This window comes from Puma concolor, chromosome E4, assembly GCF_028749965.1.
Source record: "Puma concolor isolate L17-30 chromosome E4, mPumCon1.1.hap2, whole genome shotgun sequence".
NCBI classification, from domain to species: domain Eukaryota; kingdom Metazoa; phylum Chordata; class Mammalia; order Carnivora; family Felidae; genus Puma; species Puma concolor.
The window spans coordinates 15,350,424-15,364,799 of NC_141683.1; the positions used below are offsets into that span (position 1 = coordinate 15,350,424).

Below are 14,376 nucleotides of genomic sequence, written 5' to 3' on the forward strand. Positions count from 1 at the left end.
GGAAGGACAGGAGCACTTTAGAACAGCAAATCTTGTCCTCTCATTTTTTTTTTTTTCCTTCTCTTTTGTCTCTTTCTACCAGCTCCCTCCTCTCCACTGACTTCTGATTTTTTTATATCATCTTATCGTTTAAAATTTTCTATTACATTGCTCTAATAATTTCACTGAATTATAATCTTTACATTTGGCAGCAGTAAACCAAGTAACAATATTGGTCATTCATCCACTCATCCACTCACTCATTCAAGACATCCTCATTGTATTTCTGTAACATTGACGGGACTGGTTCCTGAGTTCCCTTGCTGGCTTTGGGGAGACCCTCAGAACTGGTGCAGCCTCACACATGACAGTTGGGGAGGGGTTAAGGTGGGAAAGGAGTGGCCACTTAATAAAAACTGGATCTCTAAAGGAAATGATAGGCCAAATGGCTTCGGGAAAGGACAAGTAAATACCTGGAGAGAAAAGAGAGAATTTATCTCTACCAGTTCATCCCCACGGCTTTTTAAATATATGAGTCTTTTTGTCTTTCTAAGCTTTTGGAGAAAGTGAAAGACAATTTGGTATACACTTGGGTATTTATCTCTTGGGATGTGATGTCCCTTGGCTCTTACTTCGGACCTTTGTCCTCCGAGAGCTCCTGTCTCAGCTGGAGTCCCTTGCACTGGAGTGTTGTCAACGACTGTGAGATTAACATTAAGAGCTTGTTACTAAGAAAGCGCTGGAAAGGGGAGACATGTAATCTTTTCTAATATGAGCTTTTCTACTACCTGGGTGTGAAACCTGGGTTAAGACTCTTAGCCACTCTGAGCCTTATTTTTCTCACCTGCGAGGTAACCAAGTTGGACTCATAATCCCTGTGGTCTTTCCCTGTCTGTAATTCCCTGTTGCCCAGACTTTGTGTTCTGCCATAGATTAGTGGCCATTCAATGTAACAAGAGCAAAGCCTTGTGAAGAAATTGAGTTCTTGGAATATCTGATCAAAGGAACTCCTGGGTGAATGAGCTTGTGCTCGGGATAGTAATAAAATCAACAGCATTATTGACTGAACTGCTAGGGTAGAGGGATGTGGAAGAATGTCTTAAAGGGAGAGAAAGGGTACACTTTCTCTCTCCCCTTCTTTCTGGTAAACAATGCACCACTGAATGCTGTGGAGAGTCAGCGGAATCACTTAACTTTCCCAGATCTGTCTTCTTCAGACTCATGCACAAAACACAATGGTTAGCTTTAAGGGGGACATCTTTCGTCCCCCTCATTATACTGCACCAATCTATGCGCGTATGCCAGCAAGCAGTTCATATCCTCTTAGGGCAAACGTTACTGCTCTTTTCACTGGGGGAAAACTTTTCTGTATTAAGCACCTTGAACTCCGAGTCAAGGATGAAGGCCACATGAGCTGACATTGCCATTTCTTTAGATCCCTTCTTTTATTTAGTGAGACTTAAAAATAACATGGCTAACATTTATGGGAGGCTCACTATGTGTAGGATGACAGTAAAATTTATTATCCAAACTGAGGCACTCTGGAGAGTGTAAGGAGGGAGTACTGTAAATTATTAAGTGAGGGCACCTGGCACAAGTCACAATGTCTTGGCCCATCGGGTCATATGGTCCCTCCCAAAGAGGACCAGATGCGGTGCTAAATTACTTTAAACTCTGTTAATCCCCATGACAATTTTACCAGATTGTTCTTACTGTTATTCCCATTTAATAGCAGAGGAAACTGAGAGTCAGATGGGTGGCATGACCCTAGGCCAAAGCCTCGTCCCTCATATTTGAACTCCAAGCCCAAGGCCTGCTTCCAGAGCAGGCACTGAGGCCTTCCACAGTCTCCTGACTTCTGCTGGGGATGAGACACACACACACACACCCCTAATTAATTTGCCTTGCTTAGGGGAAGCAGATTTCTATCAAATGTGTTCATTTATATATATATATTTTAAATTTTTTTCATGTTTTATTTATTTCTGAGAGAAAGAGAGAGAGACAGAGTGCGAGCAGGGGAAGAGCAGAGAGACACACACACAGAATCTGAAGCAGGCTCCAGGCTCCGAGCTGACAGCACATAGCCCGACACAGGGCTCGAACTCACGAACCTTGAGATCGTGACCTGAGCCGAAGTCGATGCTTAACCGACTGAGCTACCCAGGTGCCCCTAAATGTGTTCATTTATAAAAAGGAGCCTTAAAGAGTGCGTCAGACAGTTCTAACATAAGAAAGAAAGACCGTAACGTAATAGCCTCTAAGCCTGTTTATATGGACACCAGATGCTATATAGCTCCACCCCCCCCCCCTTATTTTAAGTGGTCCTTCGAAAATTTGGACAAAGGGGTTAAAGGAAGCAATAGGAAAGGAGAACTCTCACAGAGTGTTGAACAGTCTTATAGGTCAGGAAAAGCACACTTGATGCTTTTTTGATGTTTCATGGCTGTATACATTTTCAACTTTGACTAGATACTGAATGGGGAGGTTAAGATGGGTAATTTGATCGTTGTACTGGCACCAAAGCAAGTATTCCTTTATTCTAAAATCTGTCATATTTGTTCCACTTCCCCTTTGCTCTTGGTTTCCAGTACTGCCCCCCTCCCCCTTCCTCTCAGAGTTAAGCTACCCTTTGTTTTGGACAACACTATCACACACATGATTGAGTCAACAATTTATGGCTTTTAAAAATAGGGATTTTGTCCTCTCTTAGGTTTATTGTTTATCATAATCATCTTTCAAGTGAAAAGGCTAATTTACTCTTTCTATAGGAATATTTTAAGCTTGATTATCATAATATTACAGCCGCCTGAAAAGGTCTAAAACGGGACATTGACCTTGAATGTTTTCTGCATTTAGCTCATGGTGCTTAACATTCAGGAAAGAATATAACTGCAACTCATTTATTAATGTATAATCTGAAAATGTTAACTATTGCTCTGTAAATACATGCCATGCAGATTACGGAAGGCTCATAGGATACTATAAAATGTGTTTGGTATTTTACCAGGGTACATATGTTGGCAATACAGCATAACGAAAGTCACTTTTTCCCATTGGAGCTACTGTACTTTATAATTTATTTTTTCCTGATATTTTACCATGTATATCATTAGCTTGACAAAATGAAAGTAAAATAATCCCGAATTAATTAAACAGAAACCAAATTGCCTCCATCAGTTTCTCTTCCTTTGATTCTTTTTTTTTCCCCCACTTTCACAAACACTGGGAAGAGTTTGGTGGGTTATGGAGGTGAGGTAATTGCTCCCCAGAGAATGGGCTTTTCACATGGACTTGGTAATTTGGGAAGGGGATGGATTTATAGGACAAGAGGTTTGTCAAAAGGAAAGGTTTTTATTAGTGCTTCTGTGGAAGTGATCACTTTCCGTAGAAATGATTGCTTCTTGCCAATCGAGACAATAATTTAAATATCAAAGCCTGTGCCCTAGAAATGAAAGGCAACAGAAAATGAGGTATGATGAATTGATAGCAGTTGGGTAGTGATATAAAGTGGTCATGCTGATTCCGAAAAGGAGTCTTCCTGTTCCCCGTGGGAAAGGTACGTGCTGAAGCAGGTTTACAACGTAAGAGAATTCCCGAAGCACAGATGAGCAAAGTAGGGGGAGACAAATGAGGTGGACCCGCTCAAGGCCACCCAAGTCCTGAGCAGGGCAGAGGGGATCCTCCTATCTAAGCCTCTTGCTTGCCCATCAGCGTTCTTTTCCCAGGGATGTTCACGGTGGGTTTTCCTTCAGAGTGAAAGATAGCAGTTTTTAACAGTCTTGGCTTGCTTTTTGCAGTATGGTACATTATCCTATACATAGTCTATCAAAGCCAGCAGGGAAGATGGTTCAAAAAGTTAAGCAGCTTTTTAAAGGTTTTACGGTCTTGAGGAAAGATCCACAAAGGTAGATTGTAACGCCATTTGCAAATCTAAATTTGTTAGGCCTTGTTTAGTTTTAAATATTTAACAGATGACCAATGTGCAGTATAAAATCAAATTTGCTTCAGAAATAGCGTGACAACTATAGACATTTTAATACAGATTAGTCCTGTTCCTTTTCGCAAAAGGAAGATGGGAACTAAATATAGCTATTAACGTGCAATAATGGCAAGAATGAACATTTCTCATCATCTTTTAGTGACGTAAGGATTCATTGTTGGGATGTTTTAGGAAATGATTCTGACTAAAACACAGTAAAACTTCCGGTATAGAACACAGGAAGCTACCTTTTGTTGGCAGGTGAGTTTTGCTGGTTGCCTGTCTGTTTTTTTGAAATGGAAATGAAGTATATTTTCCGCTGGTGTCTGTGCATGAGTCAGGGCCTAAGGATGAAGTTGTTTGGATATTTCTGACCGCACCGTTTAAGGAAAAAGAGATTGAAACTATGCGCGGACCCAGGGCCTGATGCATAATAGATGGATATTAAGTAATTTATTAATACTCTGTGTGAAACCGTCCTTTTATTTAGTTCCATGTATCCTGCTTTGGGTAGACTCCTTGTGGTAAGATTGTGAAGTGTATTGCCTGATTAGCAATATGTGTTTATTCTAGGCTGTTTATCTATGTTTGTTTCATTTTTTCCCTCGTATCCTTTGTAGTTGAGATTCTAAAGGTTTATGCTCAGTATTGCTCATGATGTGTTTGTTTCCTGTGATTATCCACTGTTTCCCCCTTCAAGGTGAGACAACTGTGGCCGGGGAAGATTCTTGAGATGACTAAGCTGTGTGTTCATAAAATATTCTGGGAGCCGTTTCGCAAGTTTAGTGCAGTAGATATTATTTCAAATTTTAAATTGGTTAAACTGGATTCAAGACGGTAGGTGTAATCTTAGGTCCTTGACTTGTGAAGGTAACGCTCTATTCCCAAAGGGAAGCATCCAGATCCGTGTGTGCACGTACACTCGTATACTTCTGGCAATTCAGAAAGCAGCTAGCTCAGTGGACACTGTATCTTGCGTTGATGAAATATGGTGAGTGAAAGATCAGTGGGGACTATACACTGGATGTTTGTGCATGTTTCTCTGTAAGCACAGAAAAGACCTACACACGGACGAATCTGAATATGTTTAAAATATATACCAATGAGATCAAATGGTTCATACTTGGGCAAATAAGTACCCAAAGGGAAATAAGAAAATTCCAGGAAGTACAAGTTAACTCCTATGAAATGTGGTGACTTAAGGTCCATCGGTAAATAATTAACTGCAAATCTTGTCTTTGAGAAGCCATTTCAAAGGAGTAATAAACAGGTTCTGTCACAGCATGATAATGCAAAGAAACCAAATACAGTACAGGATTCTGCACAGGTGCAAAATCTGAATGTGTTAAGTACTTTAAGATGGGTTGAGTGCATTAAATAACATTAAATAATCTTTATTTAGAAAGAAAAAGTCTTGAGAAAAAATATAAGAAACTTTTTTTTTGGTATATTACTGAAAAATGTGTACAACTGGATCTATCAATTACCCTGAGAATTTTAGTTTGTTCAGAAATGAAGATCGTGATCTTTGAACCAAAGATGTTTTTCTTTCTTTCTAATGCAGCTTCCATATTTTTCATTGTATTTTAGAAAAATCATGTTTCTATTTCAAATGGCTTTTTATTTATTTTTTTTAATTATAAAATGATTACATGTCTCATTTTAGATTGAATAGACCAATCTTTTTTTCTTTTTTTTTTTTTTTCCTGGTGTCTGCAGAATGCTTGGATTTTCTTCTACATCTCAAAGCTCTTTTAATTCACTGCTCACAACCAAATTTACATCTTAATTGCAGAGTTCACATTTAACAATATAGACAGCATAATGCTACTGGTAATTAAGCTTTTACTACCTGCTTTTATACAGTATTCTCAGGCACAGTTTTTGCTATGTGAGTTCTCATCTAAAAACTTGTATGAATTTAGCCCACAAATAAAAGGAATCAGACCCATATCTTAGATATGGCTAAATACATGGCAGGGAAATTGCTTTCTTCTGTGGGGGGACCAAATCATGTCTGTCATTTTTACATTCTGAATTTTAATGTGGCTGTTCTATTTTAGTGTTGTTTTTTTTTTAAAGACCTAGAAAATTTGAAAGGGTTGAGAGAGAGAGTTGAGTTCTGATTTAGTGACTTCAACTCACAGCAAATATCTGAACTAATTTATTTTGATCTCAAAGATTATACTATTTATATCATGGAACACTTAAGATGCAAAAGGTTGGTAGCAGTAGAGCTGACTTGTATCAAAATGTGGGTCTTCCAATCTCCGTAAGGTAGTAGCTTGTCATAAATAGTTGGTATCTATTCCAATACGTTTGGTCGTATAAAATAGACTGTGGTTTAAAACAGGACCTAAGAAAACTCTTTGTTATACGGAAACTAAAACGCCTTACACATTATTGAAGGGAAAATGCCTTTCTCTTCTTACACCACGTTAAAAAAAAAAAAGAAAGAAAGAAAGAAAGAAAACAACACTTTTGATTGAGAATTCTTAGTTTCCTAAATTATCATCTGTAGTGGCCAGACTCTGTGATGATTTACAAAATGCTTCTGGATTGATTTTTTTAAAGCATTCAGAGTGTGTTATGCATAGACACAAATACGTACACTGCATTTTATTTGGAAACTGATGTTTTGGGTAAAATCATATATTTGTATATGCCTCCCAGTTTGGAAGCTTGTATTGAAATAAGTATATGATTAAGAACACTTTTAGTGCACTGTGTAGTAATGCTCTCCACACCCCCCCCCCCCCCCGGCCAAATGCAGTGTTTATTTTGTAAAGTGCAGAGATGGATTTAATGCACTATTTCCCCCTACAGCCCTGAGACCCCCACCCCTGTAACTGGAGAAGCCAATCTGTCCTGCAGTTGAAAAGCTATGCATTGTATATCTGTATGTAGGGAGGCAGGAGGTAAAGAAATGTTTATTACACTTATAATTTGCATGAGCATTCCCTCAAATTGTACTGATGCACTATTTCCTCTTCTGTAGTTGTGCAAAACTGCATTCCGCCTCGGAGATGACGATCCCAGGGGTTCACATGCCCGAACAATTTGGAAGAATGCCTTTGATTTTTAAAACGCCCAGTATGTATCAGGAAAGCAGGAAAAGACGCGATTACGAATAAATGGGAAAGTACAGCACTAAATGCGAAGCAGCCCCCAGGGGTTGAAAACACACACAACGGCAGGACAAACTTAATTCTCTACCTTCCGCGGAATCCTTTCCCAAATTAACTGAGAGTGTGCGTGAGTTCTTCTTTTCAAGGCAAAGTAGGTCTTAGGTTAGAAACCAAAGACAAATCCCTCCAGTGCTTAGAGAGTTAAGTTAGTTATGTTTCTTTTGCAGCTTCCCAGAGAAAGAAAGAAAGACAGACGGAAAGGGGGGGAGGAGAGCACAGTTATCTGCTGGGAGCGTTTCGATCGCTAGCGTCGCCGCTCCCTTTTTCTCTCCCACCGCCGGTTCTCAGTCCCCTCGGTTCTCTGCACCCTGCCTACCTGCCTGGCTCCGCTCGCTCCGTGCAGTCTCCCGTCGCCTCCCTCCTGATTGGGCAGAGGCCCCCCAATCGGCTGCGCGGCTGGGCCGGTGGGACTGCATATGTAAAGCCCTACTTCATATTAATAAGCTCCAATCGGGGCTTTAAGTCCTTGATTAGGAGAGTGTGAGAGCTTTGGTCCCAACTGGCTGTGCCTATAGGCTTGTCACTAGGAGAACATTTGTGTTAATTGCACTGTGCTTTGTCAAGGAAACTTTGATTTATAGCTGGGGTGCACAAATAATGGTTGCCGGTCGCACATGGATTCGGTAGAACTTTGCCTTCCTGAATCTTTTTCCCTGCACTACGAGGAAGAGTAGGTACCTTTTTCTTTCCTTTTTTAAAACTCGTCGTGGGGGTGCGCGTGGGAGGTGTGTGTGTGTGTGGACGGAATGTATCTTTGCACACTGATTCAGGTAATGCCCTGGGTATTTTGTGTGCACGAGTGCTTGTTTGTGTCTGTCTTGTGCCTTTTGTGTTGAGGGTGATCTCCTAATTCAGTAAGTCGAGAATTGTTCTCTGACTACAATGTTACCTTTGAGGCAAAGCTCAGTGACTGTCAGTAAAACAGCTGTGTGACAGTCACTTCTTATTCAGGTGCTAAGAATAGGCACTTGGCACAAATGCTTAGTGAACTGTTAAAATGCATCTTTTACTAGGACCCATTTTCCCAAGGAAAGATGTTTTAAAATACAATATTCAAAATGATTTATACTATTGAGTGCCTCTTATGTATTTGCAGTTTGACAGATATTTTCAGCTCCCTGTCATTTCTTACCGCGCAGAGTTAGAGGCAAAATTGCACATTTACTAATTCTCCTTCAGAGAACAATTTAAAAACTAGCCCTATGCAATTCAGGGCTAGAATAATGTTATTTGCATGGTTAGCGTTAAGTCGGCACTTAACTGACAAATCAGTCCATTAAGTAACATGAGATTTTCACACATTATAAATATTTAAGGGGAGAAAAAACTAAAGAAGAAACACTAGTGACTTTTAAAATTTCCCCTTGAATAGACGATGTTCAGATTGTGGATTTGTGCCATGCTTCATGTCCAGAAAATAGAGAAAAGTACTTTTGTTCTTGCATGCAGTTTAATTCATATTTATGAATATCTTTATGCATATGGGTATATATATGTATTTGGAACCCTAGAGGTGGGGGAGAAGCGTATGGGGGGTAGGACAAGTAAATTAGGCATTCTTGAGTAAACGAGTAGGTCATAAACTTAATTTCAACGCACTGTTAAGATAAAATATTAGTATACCCCGGGAGCTGTCACTGGATCATCTTTCTGTTGAGTCAGTTATATTGCTTTGCTTTCACATTACAGTAATACCAACTGTTATAATTCTGAAAAGAGTGCTCTTGGCAAACATCTCTCTATAGATTGTGAAGAAAATCTAAAACTCTCGAAGACGAGGTAGTGCATTATAGGTAGATGTCCACTAGCTGTCCTTAGTGACTGCATATTGCATTGCTTTGTAATTAAGTCAGAGATGAAAAGTGATTTGCAGTCTTAGTGCCTGCTCGTGTCTGTATGAGTGTGACTGTGTGCATAGATGTGTATGCACACTCGCACGTGCATGCACACACACGCACACACTCACATACACACTCACGCAAGGTATAGTCTCCAAGAGATGGACGTAGGGAGGAACTGAAAGATTGGAAGGTTGTGCCTGCTACACTTTGAAACACTCGAAGCAAGAAACAACCTTAAATTGTGTGAAAATAAAAATGAAAAACAAACAAAGGTAGGACTGCCCACCCAAGTGTAGTCTGAAGGTTGGTGCACCTGGGCTGTAGAATCGGCGAGTCTAAATGTCTTCTCAGGAAGGAGGCGTTATCCAAGCTCACCCAGATTCTGAACTTTCTCCCATAAATAAATAAACAAAACAAACTTTAAAAATCCCCCAGAGGCTTCTTTTTAAAGTAGTTTTCTTGAATTTAACTTCTTATAGCTAATTTGAATAATTAGTTTAGATAAGCCTCTTAAAGCAGATGCATTTAAATGAAATCAGGGCACATGTCCTTTTGGCTTTGGCGCAAGATTCAAACTAGCTTTCTTTTTGGCTCAATTAAAAGTCATCTTTAAAAAATACAGATTTATTGTCTGGATGCAGTTCTGATGGTTACGTGGTTCACTGGACAGACAGAAAGATCTAATGCTAAGCAACGCATCTGCCTCTCTGTCTCAATTAATAAACCACAGAATTTATACATGCTATTAATATTCATAGTAATTGTACTGGGTTAAACCCTATCACGTGTGTGTATACACAGAAATGAAACCAGAGTTATGCAGTTTCAGAGGAAAATATTAGACAATTTCTGTTTTGGAGGCTGTTGAAAAAGATTCATACAATTTATTGACCACCATTAGGAGAGCCTAAAATGTTAACCTATAGCTATGTGTTTTTTATTTTAGGAAATGTGCCAGCACATTAAAGAGCATAATACTTGAAAGCTTGTTTCACATTTAATAGCAGTAATAACTGATAGCATAAATAGATGAAAATAATATATCTGCTCATTTTGACATATGTGTCCGTCTAATCATTCTAAATGAGTGTGCTCATCACATGAATCCCTTTCAACCTCTGATTAAAATGTAACATTGACTACAGGATTATAGAGCGGACTTAATTTTACTGACTGTTTTAACAGTTGTCACAGCTGTTGGAAGAAGGAAAGGCAATTGAAACACTCGAAAACAGGCAAGGCGAGGAGGGAACAGTTTAGTGAATTCAGCCTGATGGTTGAAATCCAGGCATTGCAAATGAAACAGATTTGTGTTTTGAAATACCTGTTTGGAGCTAAACAAGTTTTATTTTGTATGGTCCACTCTTTCTGTGTCAGGGTTTTGATTTTTTTTTTTTTCCCCTTGGCCTCATCTCTCCTTGTTAAAAGCTAACGTAGGTTGAAACACAACTATCCAAAAGTAATACTAGAATGTCAAAATATATGAGATAAAAATAGGCAGGAAGGAAAAATGTATACAGTAACAACAACAACAGAAAGCCTAAATCAGAGCAGATACGATTTTTTTTTTTTAAGAGGAGCTTGCCTAAGTCACTTTAGATATGATATTATTTGAGAACTGTGAACAGATACTTTAAGTTTATTTTTCTAAGACAGAATACCTAAACTCCAGACTTGGAGCTCATACTACTTTTCCTCCTGTTTTTATTGTGTAAATCTGTTGAAAACACCTGCAGCCTTAAAGCTAGGGGGTGTAGGTGGGGTTTTCAGATGATTTCTTTGTAAATTGCTGGAAGTGACAACTAGCTTGCACTTAGGGGTGACTGGAGAGTCTTGTAACCTTGCCCATCACAGCACTAAAGAGAACAGATCAATTCTGTTTTTCTGAAAATATAATAACCACTGTACATATCCCAAACTATGTCCAGACAGTGTGTATTATGTAACATATGATTTTTCTCCCAGGAATAAGCAAAAATAGGTGTCCCTGAGTTAATGGAATAAATATTGAATGGGAGTGGTGAGGAAATGATGGGCCCCCCATGTTTCACCAGCCCTTTGTGTCAGTGCATTTATGTATTACCTTATATACATTTGGTGGTAAGTTTAGAAATCCTCCTTTTACAGAAAGGGCTGGAATACAGCTTTCCCTTTCCTGGGCAGAGGCAAGGGTGATAGTGTTGGCTGGTTCTTATAGTGATGGTTTCTCATCTTAATGTGTTTATGGCACTGCTGCTTTATTTACTGAGCCTAGTGTTGCAGCGGTAATTAACCCATGTTATTAGCAAAGCCCTTGTGGATATCCATTAATTCTCTTGCATGGATGATCATTTTTCCAGTGTTTTCCCCCCAATAAGGTATCATTGTTCTTTTTTTTTTTTTTAATTCTAAATTGACGGCCTTTGATATATTTCTTTGATTTAATCTGACCTGTAATGTATACTGACCATCTTATAAAAAAGGATATTGTAATTCAGCTTTTAAAATTGCTAATAGAAGCTGAAGAAAAGATTTTTTTTGGTTTTCTTTTCGAAGTAAAAAAGAAAAGAAATTAAGGTTTAAAAAGGAAATAATATAGGAAATCAGGCTTACCTCCAGGTTTTCCAGGTTTTAGAATTTACGATAATTTGTGTCTTTGAGGTCTTTTAATCAGATTTTTAGTTAGTTAATAACACTTTAGGCATTTTTATAAAATATTGAGCCAGCAGAAAAATACTTGTGCTTCCTTTGCTGAGAAAAGATAAGGACCATCTCATTAGCTGGGCCATACTTTTGCAATTAATTTTAGATACATGGTGCTATTCATCAAAGAGGGCAGGTAACTTCTCTATGAGTCTATTTAACAATACTTTCACAATACCTTACTCCTGCAAGAACTATAGACAAAGAAGAGACCCTTCTTTTGGAAGGTAGGCATAATTCCCAGTCTCAAGTCCGTATCCCTCGTGAAAAATTCCTCAACATTTGTTTTAGCCTAGTGACTAAAGAAAATATTTCTTTGTTTTACTTTTAAAGTGCTGCGCAGCCCTGAAGGTTTTGCTTATGTGATTTCATAAAACAAATTCAAATCCCTGCTTATGGTTGATACTTTGTCAGACAAGTGGCAATTGATAGCAGTGATTTCTGTCAAACCAATGAATAGCAAATAAACTTTCTAGAACCACCTATTAAGCATTGAAATAAGAGGAGAGCATTTGAGGTGTTTCGACAGAACTTTAAAGTCACTGCAGTAGATAAGCTTTGCTTGAAATTTTGCTTCATCGCAAATTCATGGAAGAGAGAAACAATACAACGTTGATCTGTTATAAGTGCATATGAGCTCCGGCCCTAGCCAGCTCTCTGGAGAAAATCTTTGATTACACTGGCCCAGTGTGTTCAGTTTTTATCTCTTTTACATCCACTGGCCTTGTATTAAATTGTCATTGTCCTAAAGCACAGGAGATAGAAATGAATTGCAGTTCTCTACATTCTCTGACAGTGAAATATTTAGGTTCTCTTTCTCCAATCATACTTATGTGTATATTTGATAGTGCAGTGATGACACCAGGCATCTCTGCTGCTTGACATTCTTCTTATTGCATTTTATGTGTTTTGCTATGGATTATTTTCATAGCCATGTGTGTATGCGTGTACACGGTCTATACAGTTATAAATACACAAATACACACACGGCACTTTAAAATCCAAAGCAGTCGGTAGTATGCACACATGTGTGTGTTTGCCTGTATGGTATGAATGAAGTACGGACCTATAAGGGAAGATGTATATGCGTAGAATAGAGATATGCTGCTAAGAGTGTTCATAATACCTTTATATGACAAAGTGAATCTCAAGTATTTTTCTAACCAATTAGTTGCCAGCTAAATTTGCCAGGCATGATTTTAACCTGGAGCTGGGATTTCAGGTATTTGCCAGGTCCCGATTTTAAACTGAATTGGTTGAACTGTATAGAAACACAGGTAACAGGTAACCTAATAAGTAAATTTGTTTCTGATTTCATGGATTTTCTAACTATGATCATTCCTAAATTCAATATCTAGTAATCATAAATATTTGTAAAATAGGAAATAAGCTACTAATATTAAAGGCATAATTTAATGGCGTGGGCCCATATCCAAGAAATAGTTTTGAATCAGATCTTGGCTGCATTCTTTTTTTATACAGAGGCTTGACAAATATATCTGAATGTAAACATGATAGCTCCCAAATAAATGCAAAAGAGAACTTTTATTTGTCTGCATTACATAAATATGTCACTTTCTTATTTTTTTCTTGCTGAAAGCCACTATAGAAGACTAATGAGCGTTATATTTCTCTAAAGTACATCACAGATTTTAGTATTTTTGAATTTTACTCAAAGAGGTAAGTTTAGAGACCTGTGGTTTTGCTTAGTAAATCTGAATGAGTGTTGAGAGAGAACATTTACCTCACTGCACTTTCTATTTTAATTCTTGTTCTTATTTATATTCTTGTTTAAATTCCCAGATTCATTTCCTACCTTTACTTGTATGTATAACCCTTGAGCCCATTTAATGTTTGGTTGTTGTTATTTTATTTTATTTTATTTCTAAATCTTGCTGTTTCTTTATGCCAATCCATCAGACCCAAGTTAGTTTCTTTATTATCTGAGGGTGATAAGTGACAGGCTTTGCCTTTGGAAGGATTTACCTGGCATCTTATTCTGGTTTCCAGTTCATTTTAGACTTCTACTTTCTACGATCCAGCAAACCTCAGCTGCTAAAAATAATTTCCATTCAGAGTTTTAGCAAACACATCTTTCCTCTCTACTTTTTCTTTACAGAAGTGCCAGGTGTTTCTTTTTCCTGATTTGGACAATATTTCTCAGTATTTTTCCAAATTCTAGCAAATTATACAAAACCATCAAATTGAAAGGATTTCAATTTTGTGGGGTGTGTGTGTGTGTGTGTGTGTGTGTCTGCGTGCATGCGGGGCACATGCATGTATCCATTCCCCTTTTTAATCAAACATTTTTTTTAAATGTTTGGAGGAAATGTGCTTTTTATGTTTTGATTCCTTCAAATGTTATGCCATCATAATTTATGGCAATGAATGTATATTTGGAAGAGAGCTCACTAGGGCAGAGCATTAAAAGAAAAGGTGCAGTTTTAAATAAATTGACTTCTCACTGGTCAATTAAAGTCCATTTCAATATCCTGGCATAGATCTCTCTGTGCATTTGAATATAGATATGTAACATTCAGCACTGACCATTAGAAATGCAATCTATGGCCATGGCTCTGGCACTTAGAATCTATTTAATACTTACAGTGTTAAACTCATGGACAGCCTACCTAAGATTAGATTACATTGTACAAAAAAAAAAAAAAAAAAAAAAGAGAGAGAGAACTTGAAACTAAATTTATAT

General features: G+C 38.0%; 1 protein-coding gene across 21 annotated transcripts in view; it reads left to right on the forward strand.

Annotated features, from left to right (window-relative positions):
* The window catches only part of ESRRG (estrogen related receptor gamma), a 632,553-nt gene that overhangs the window by 395,820 nt on the left and 222,357 nt on the right, over nucleotides 1-14,376 (forward strand). The window contains exon 1 of one of the 21 annotated variants that reach the window (XM_025927778.2): nucleotides 7,332-7,819. The exons of 19 other annotated variants lie outside the window; for them this stretch is intronic. In XM_025927778.2, coding sequence (XP_025783563.1) covers nucleotides 7,764-7,819 — 56 coding nt within the window. In that variant the 5' untranslated portion in view covers nucleotides 7,332-7,763. Of the gene's footprint in view, nucleotides 1-7,331; nucleotides 7,820-14,376 lie in introns of those variants that run through there. One more of the 21 variants, XM_025927779.2, reaches the window with a different exon arrangement.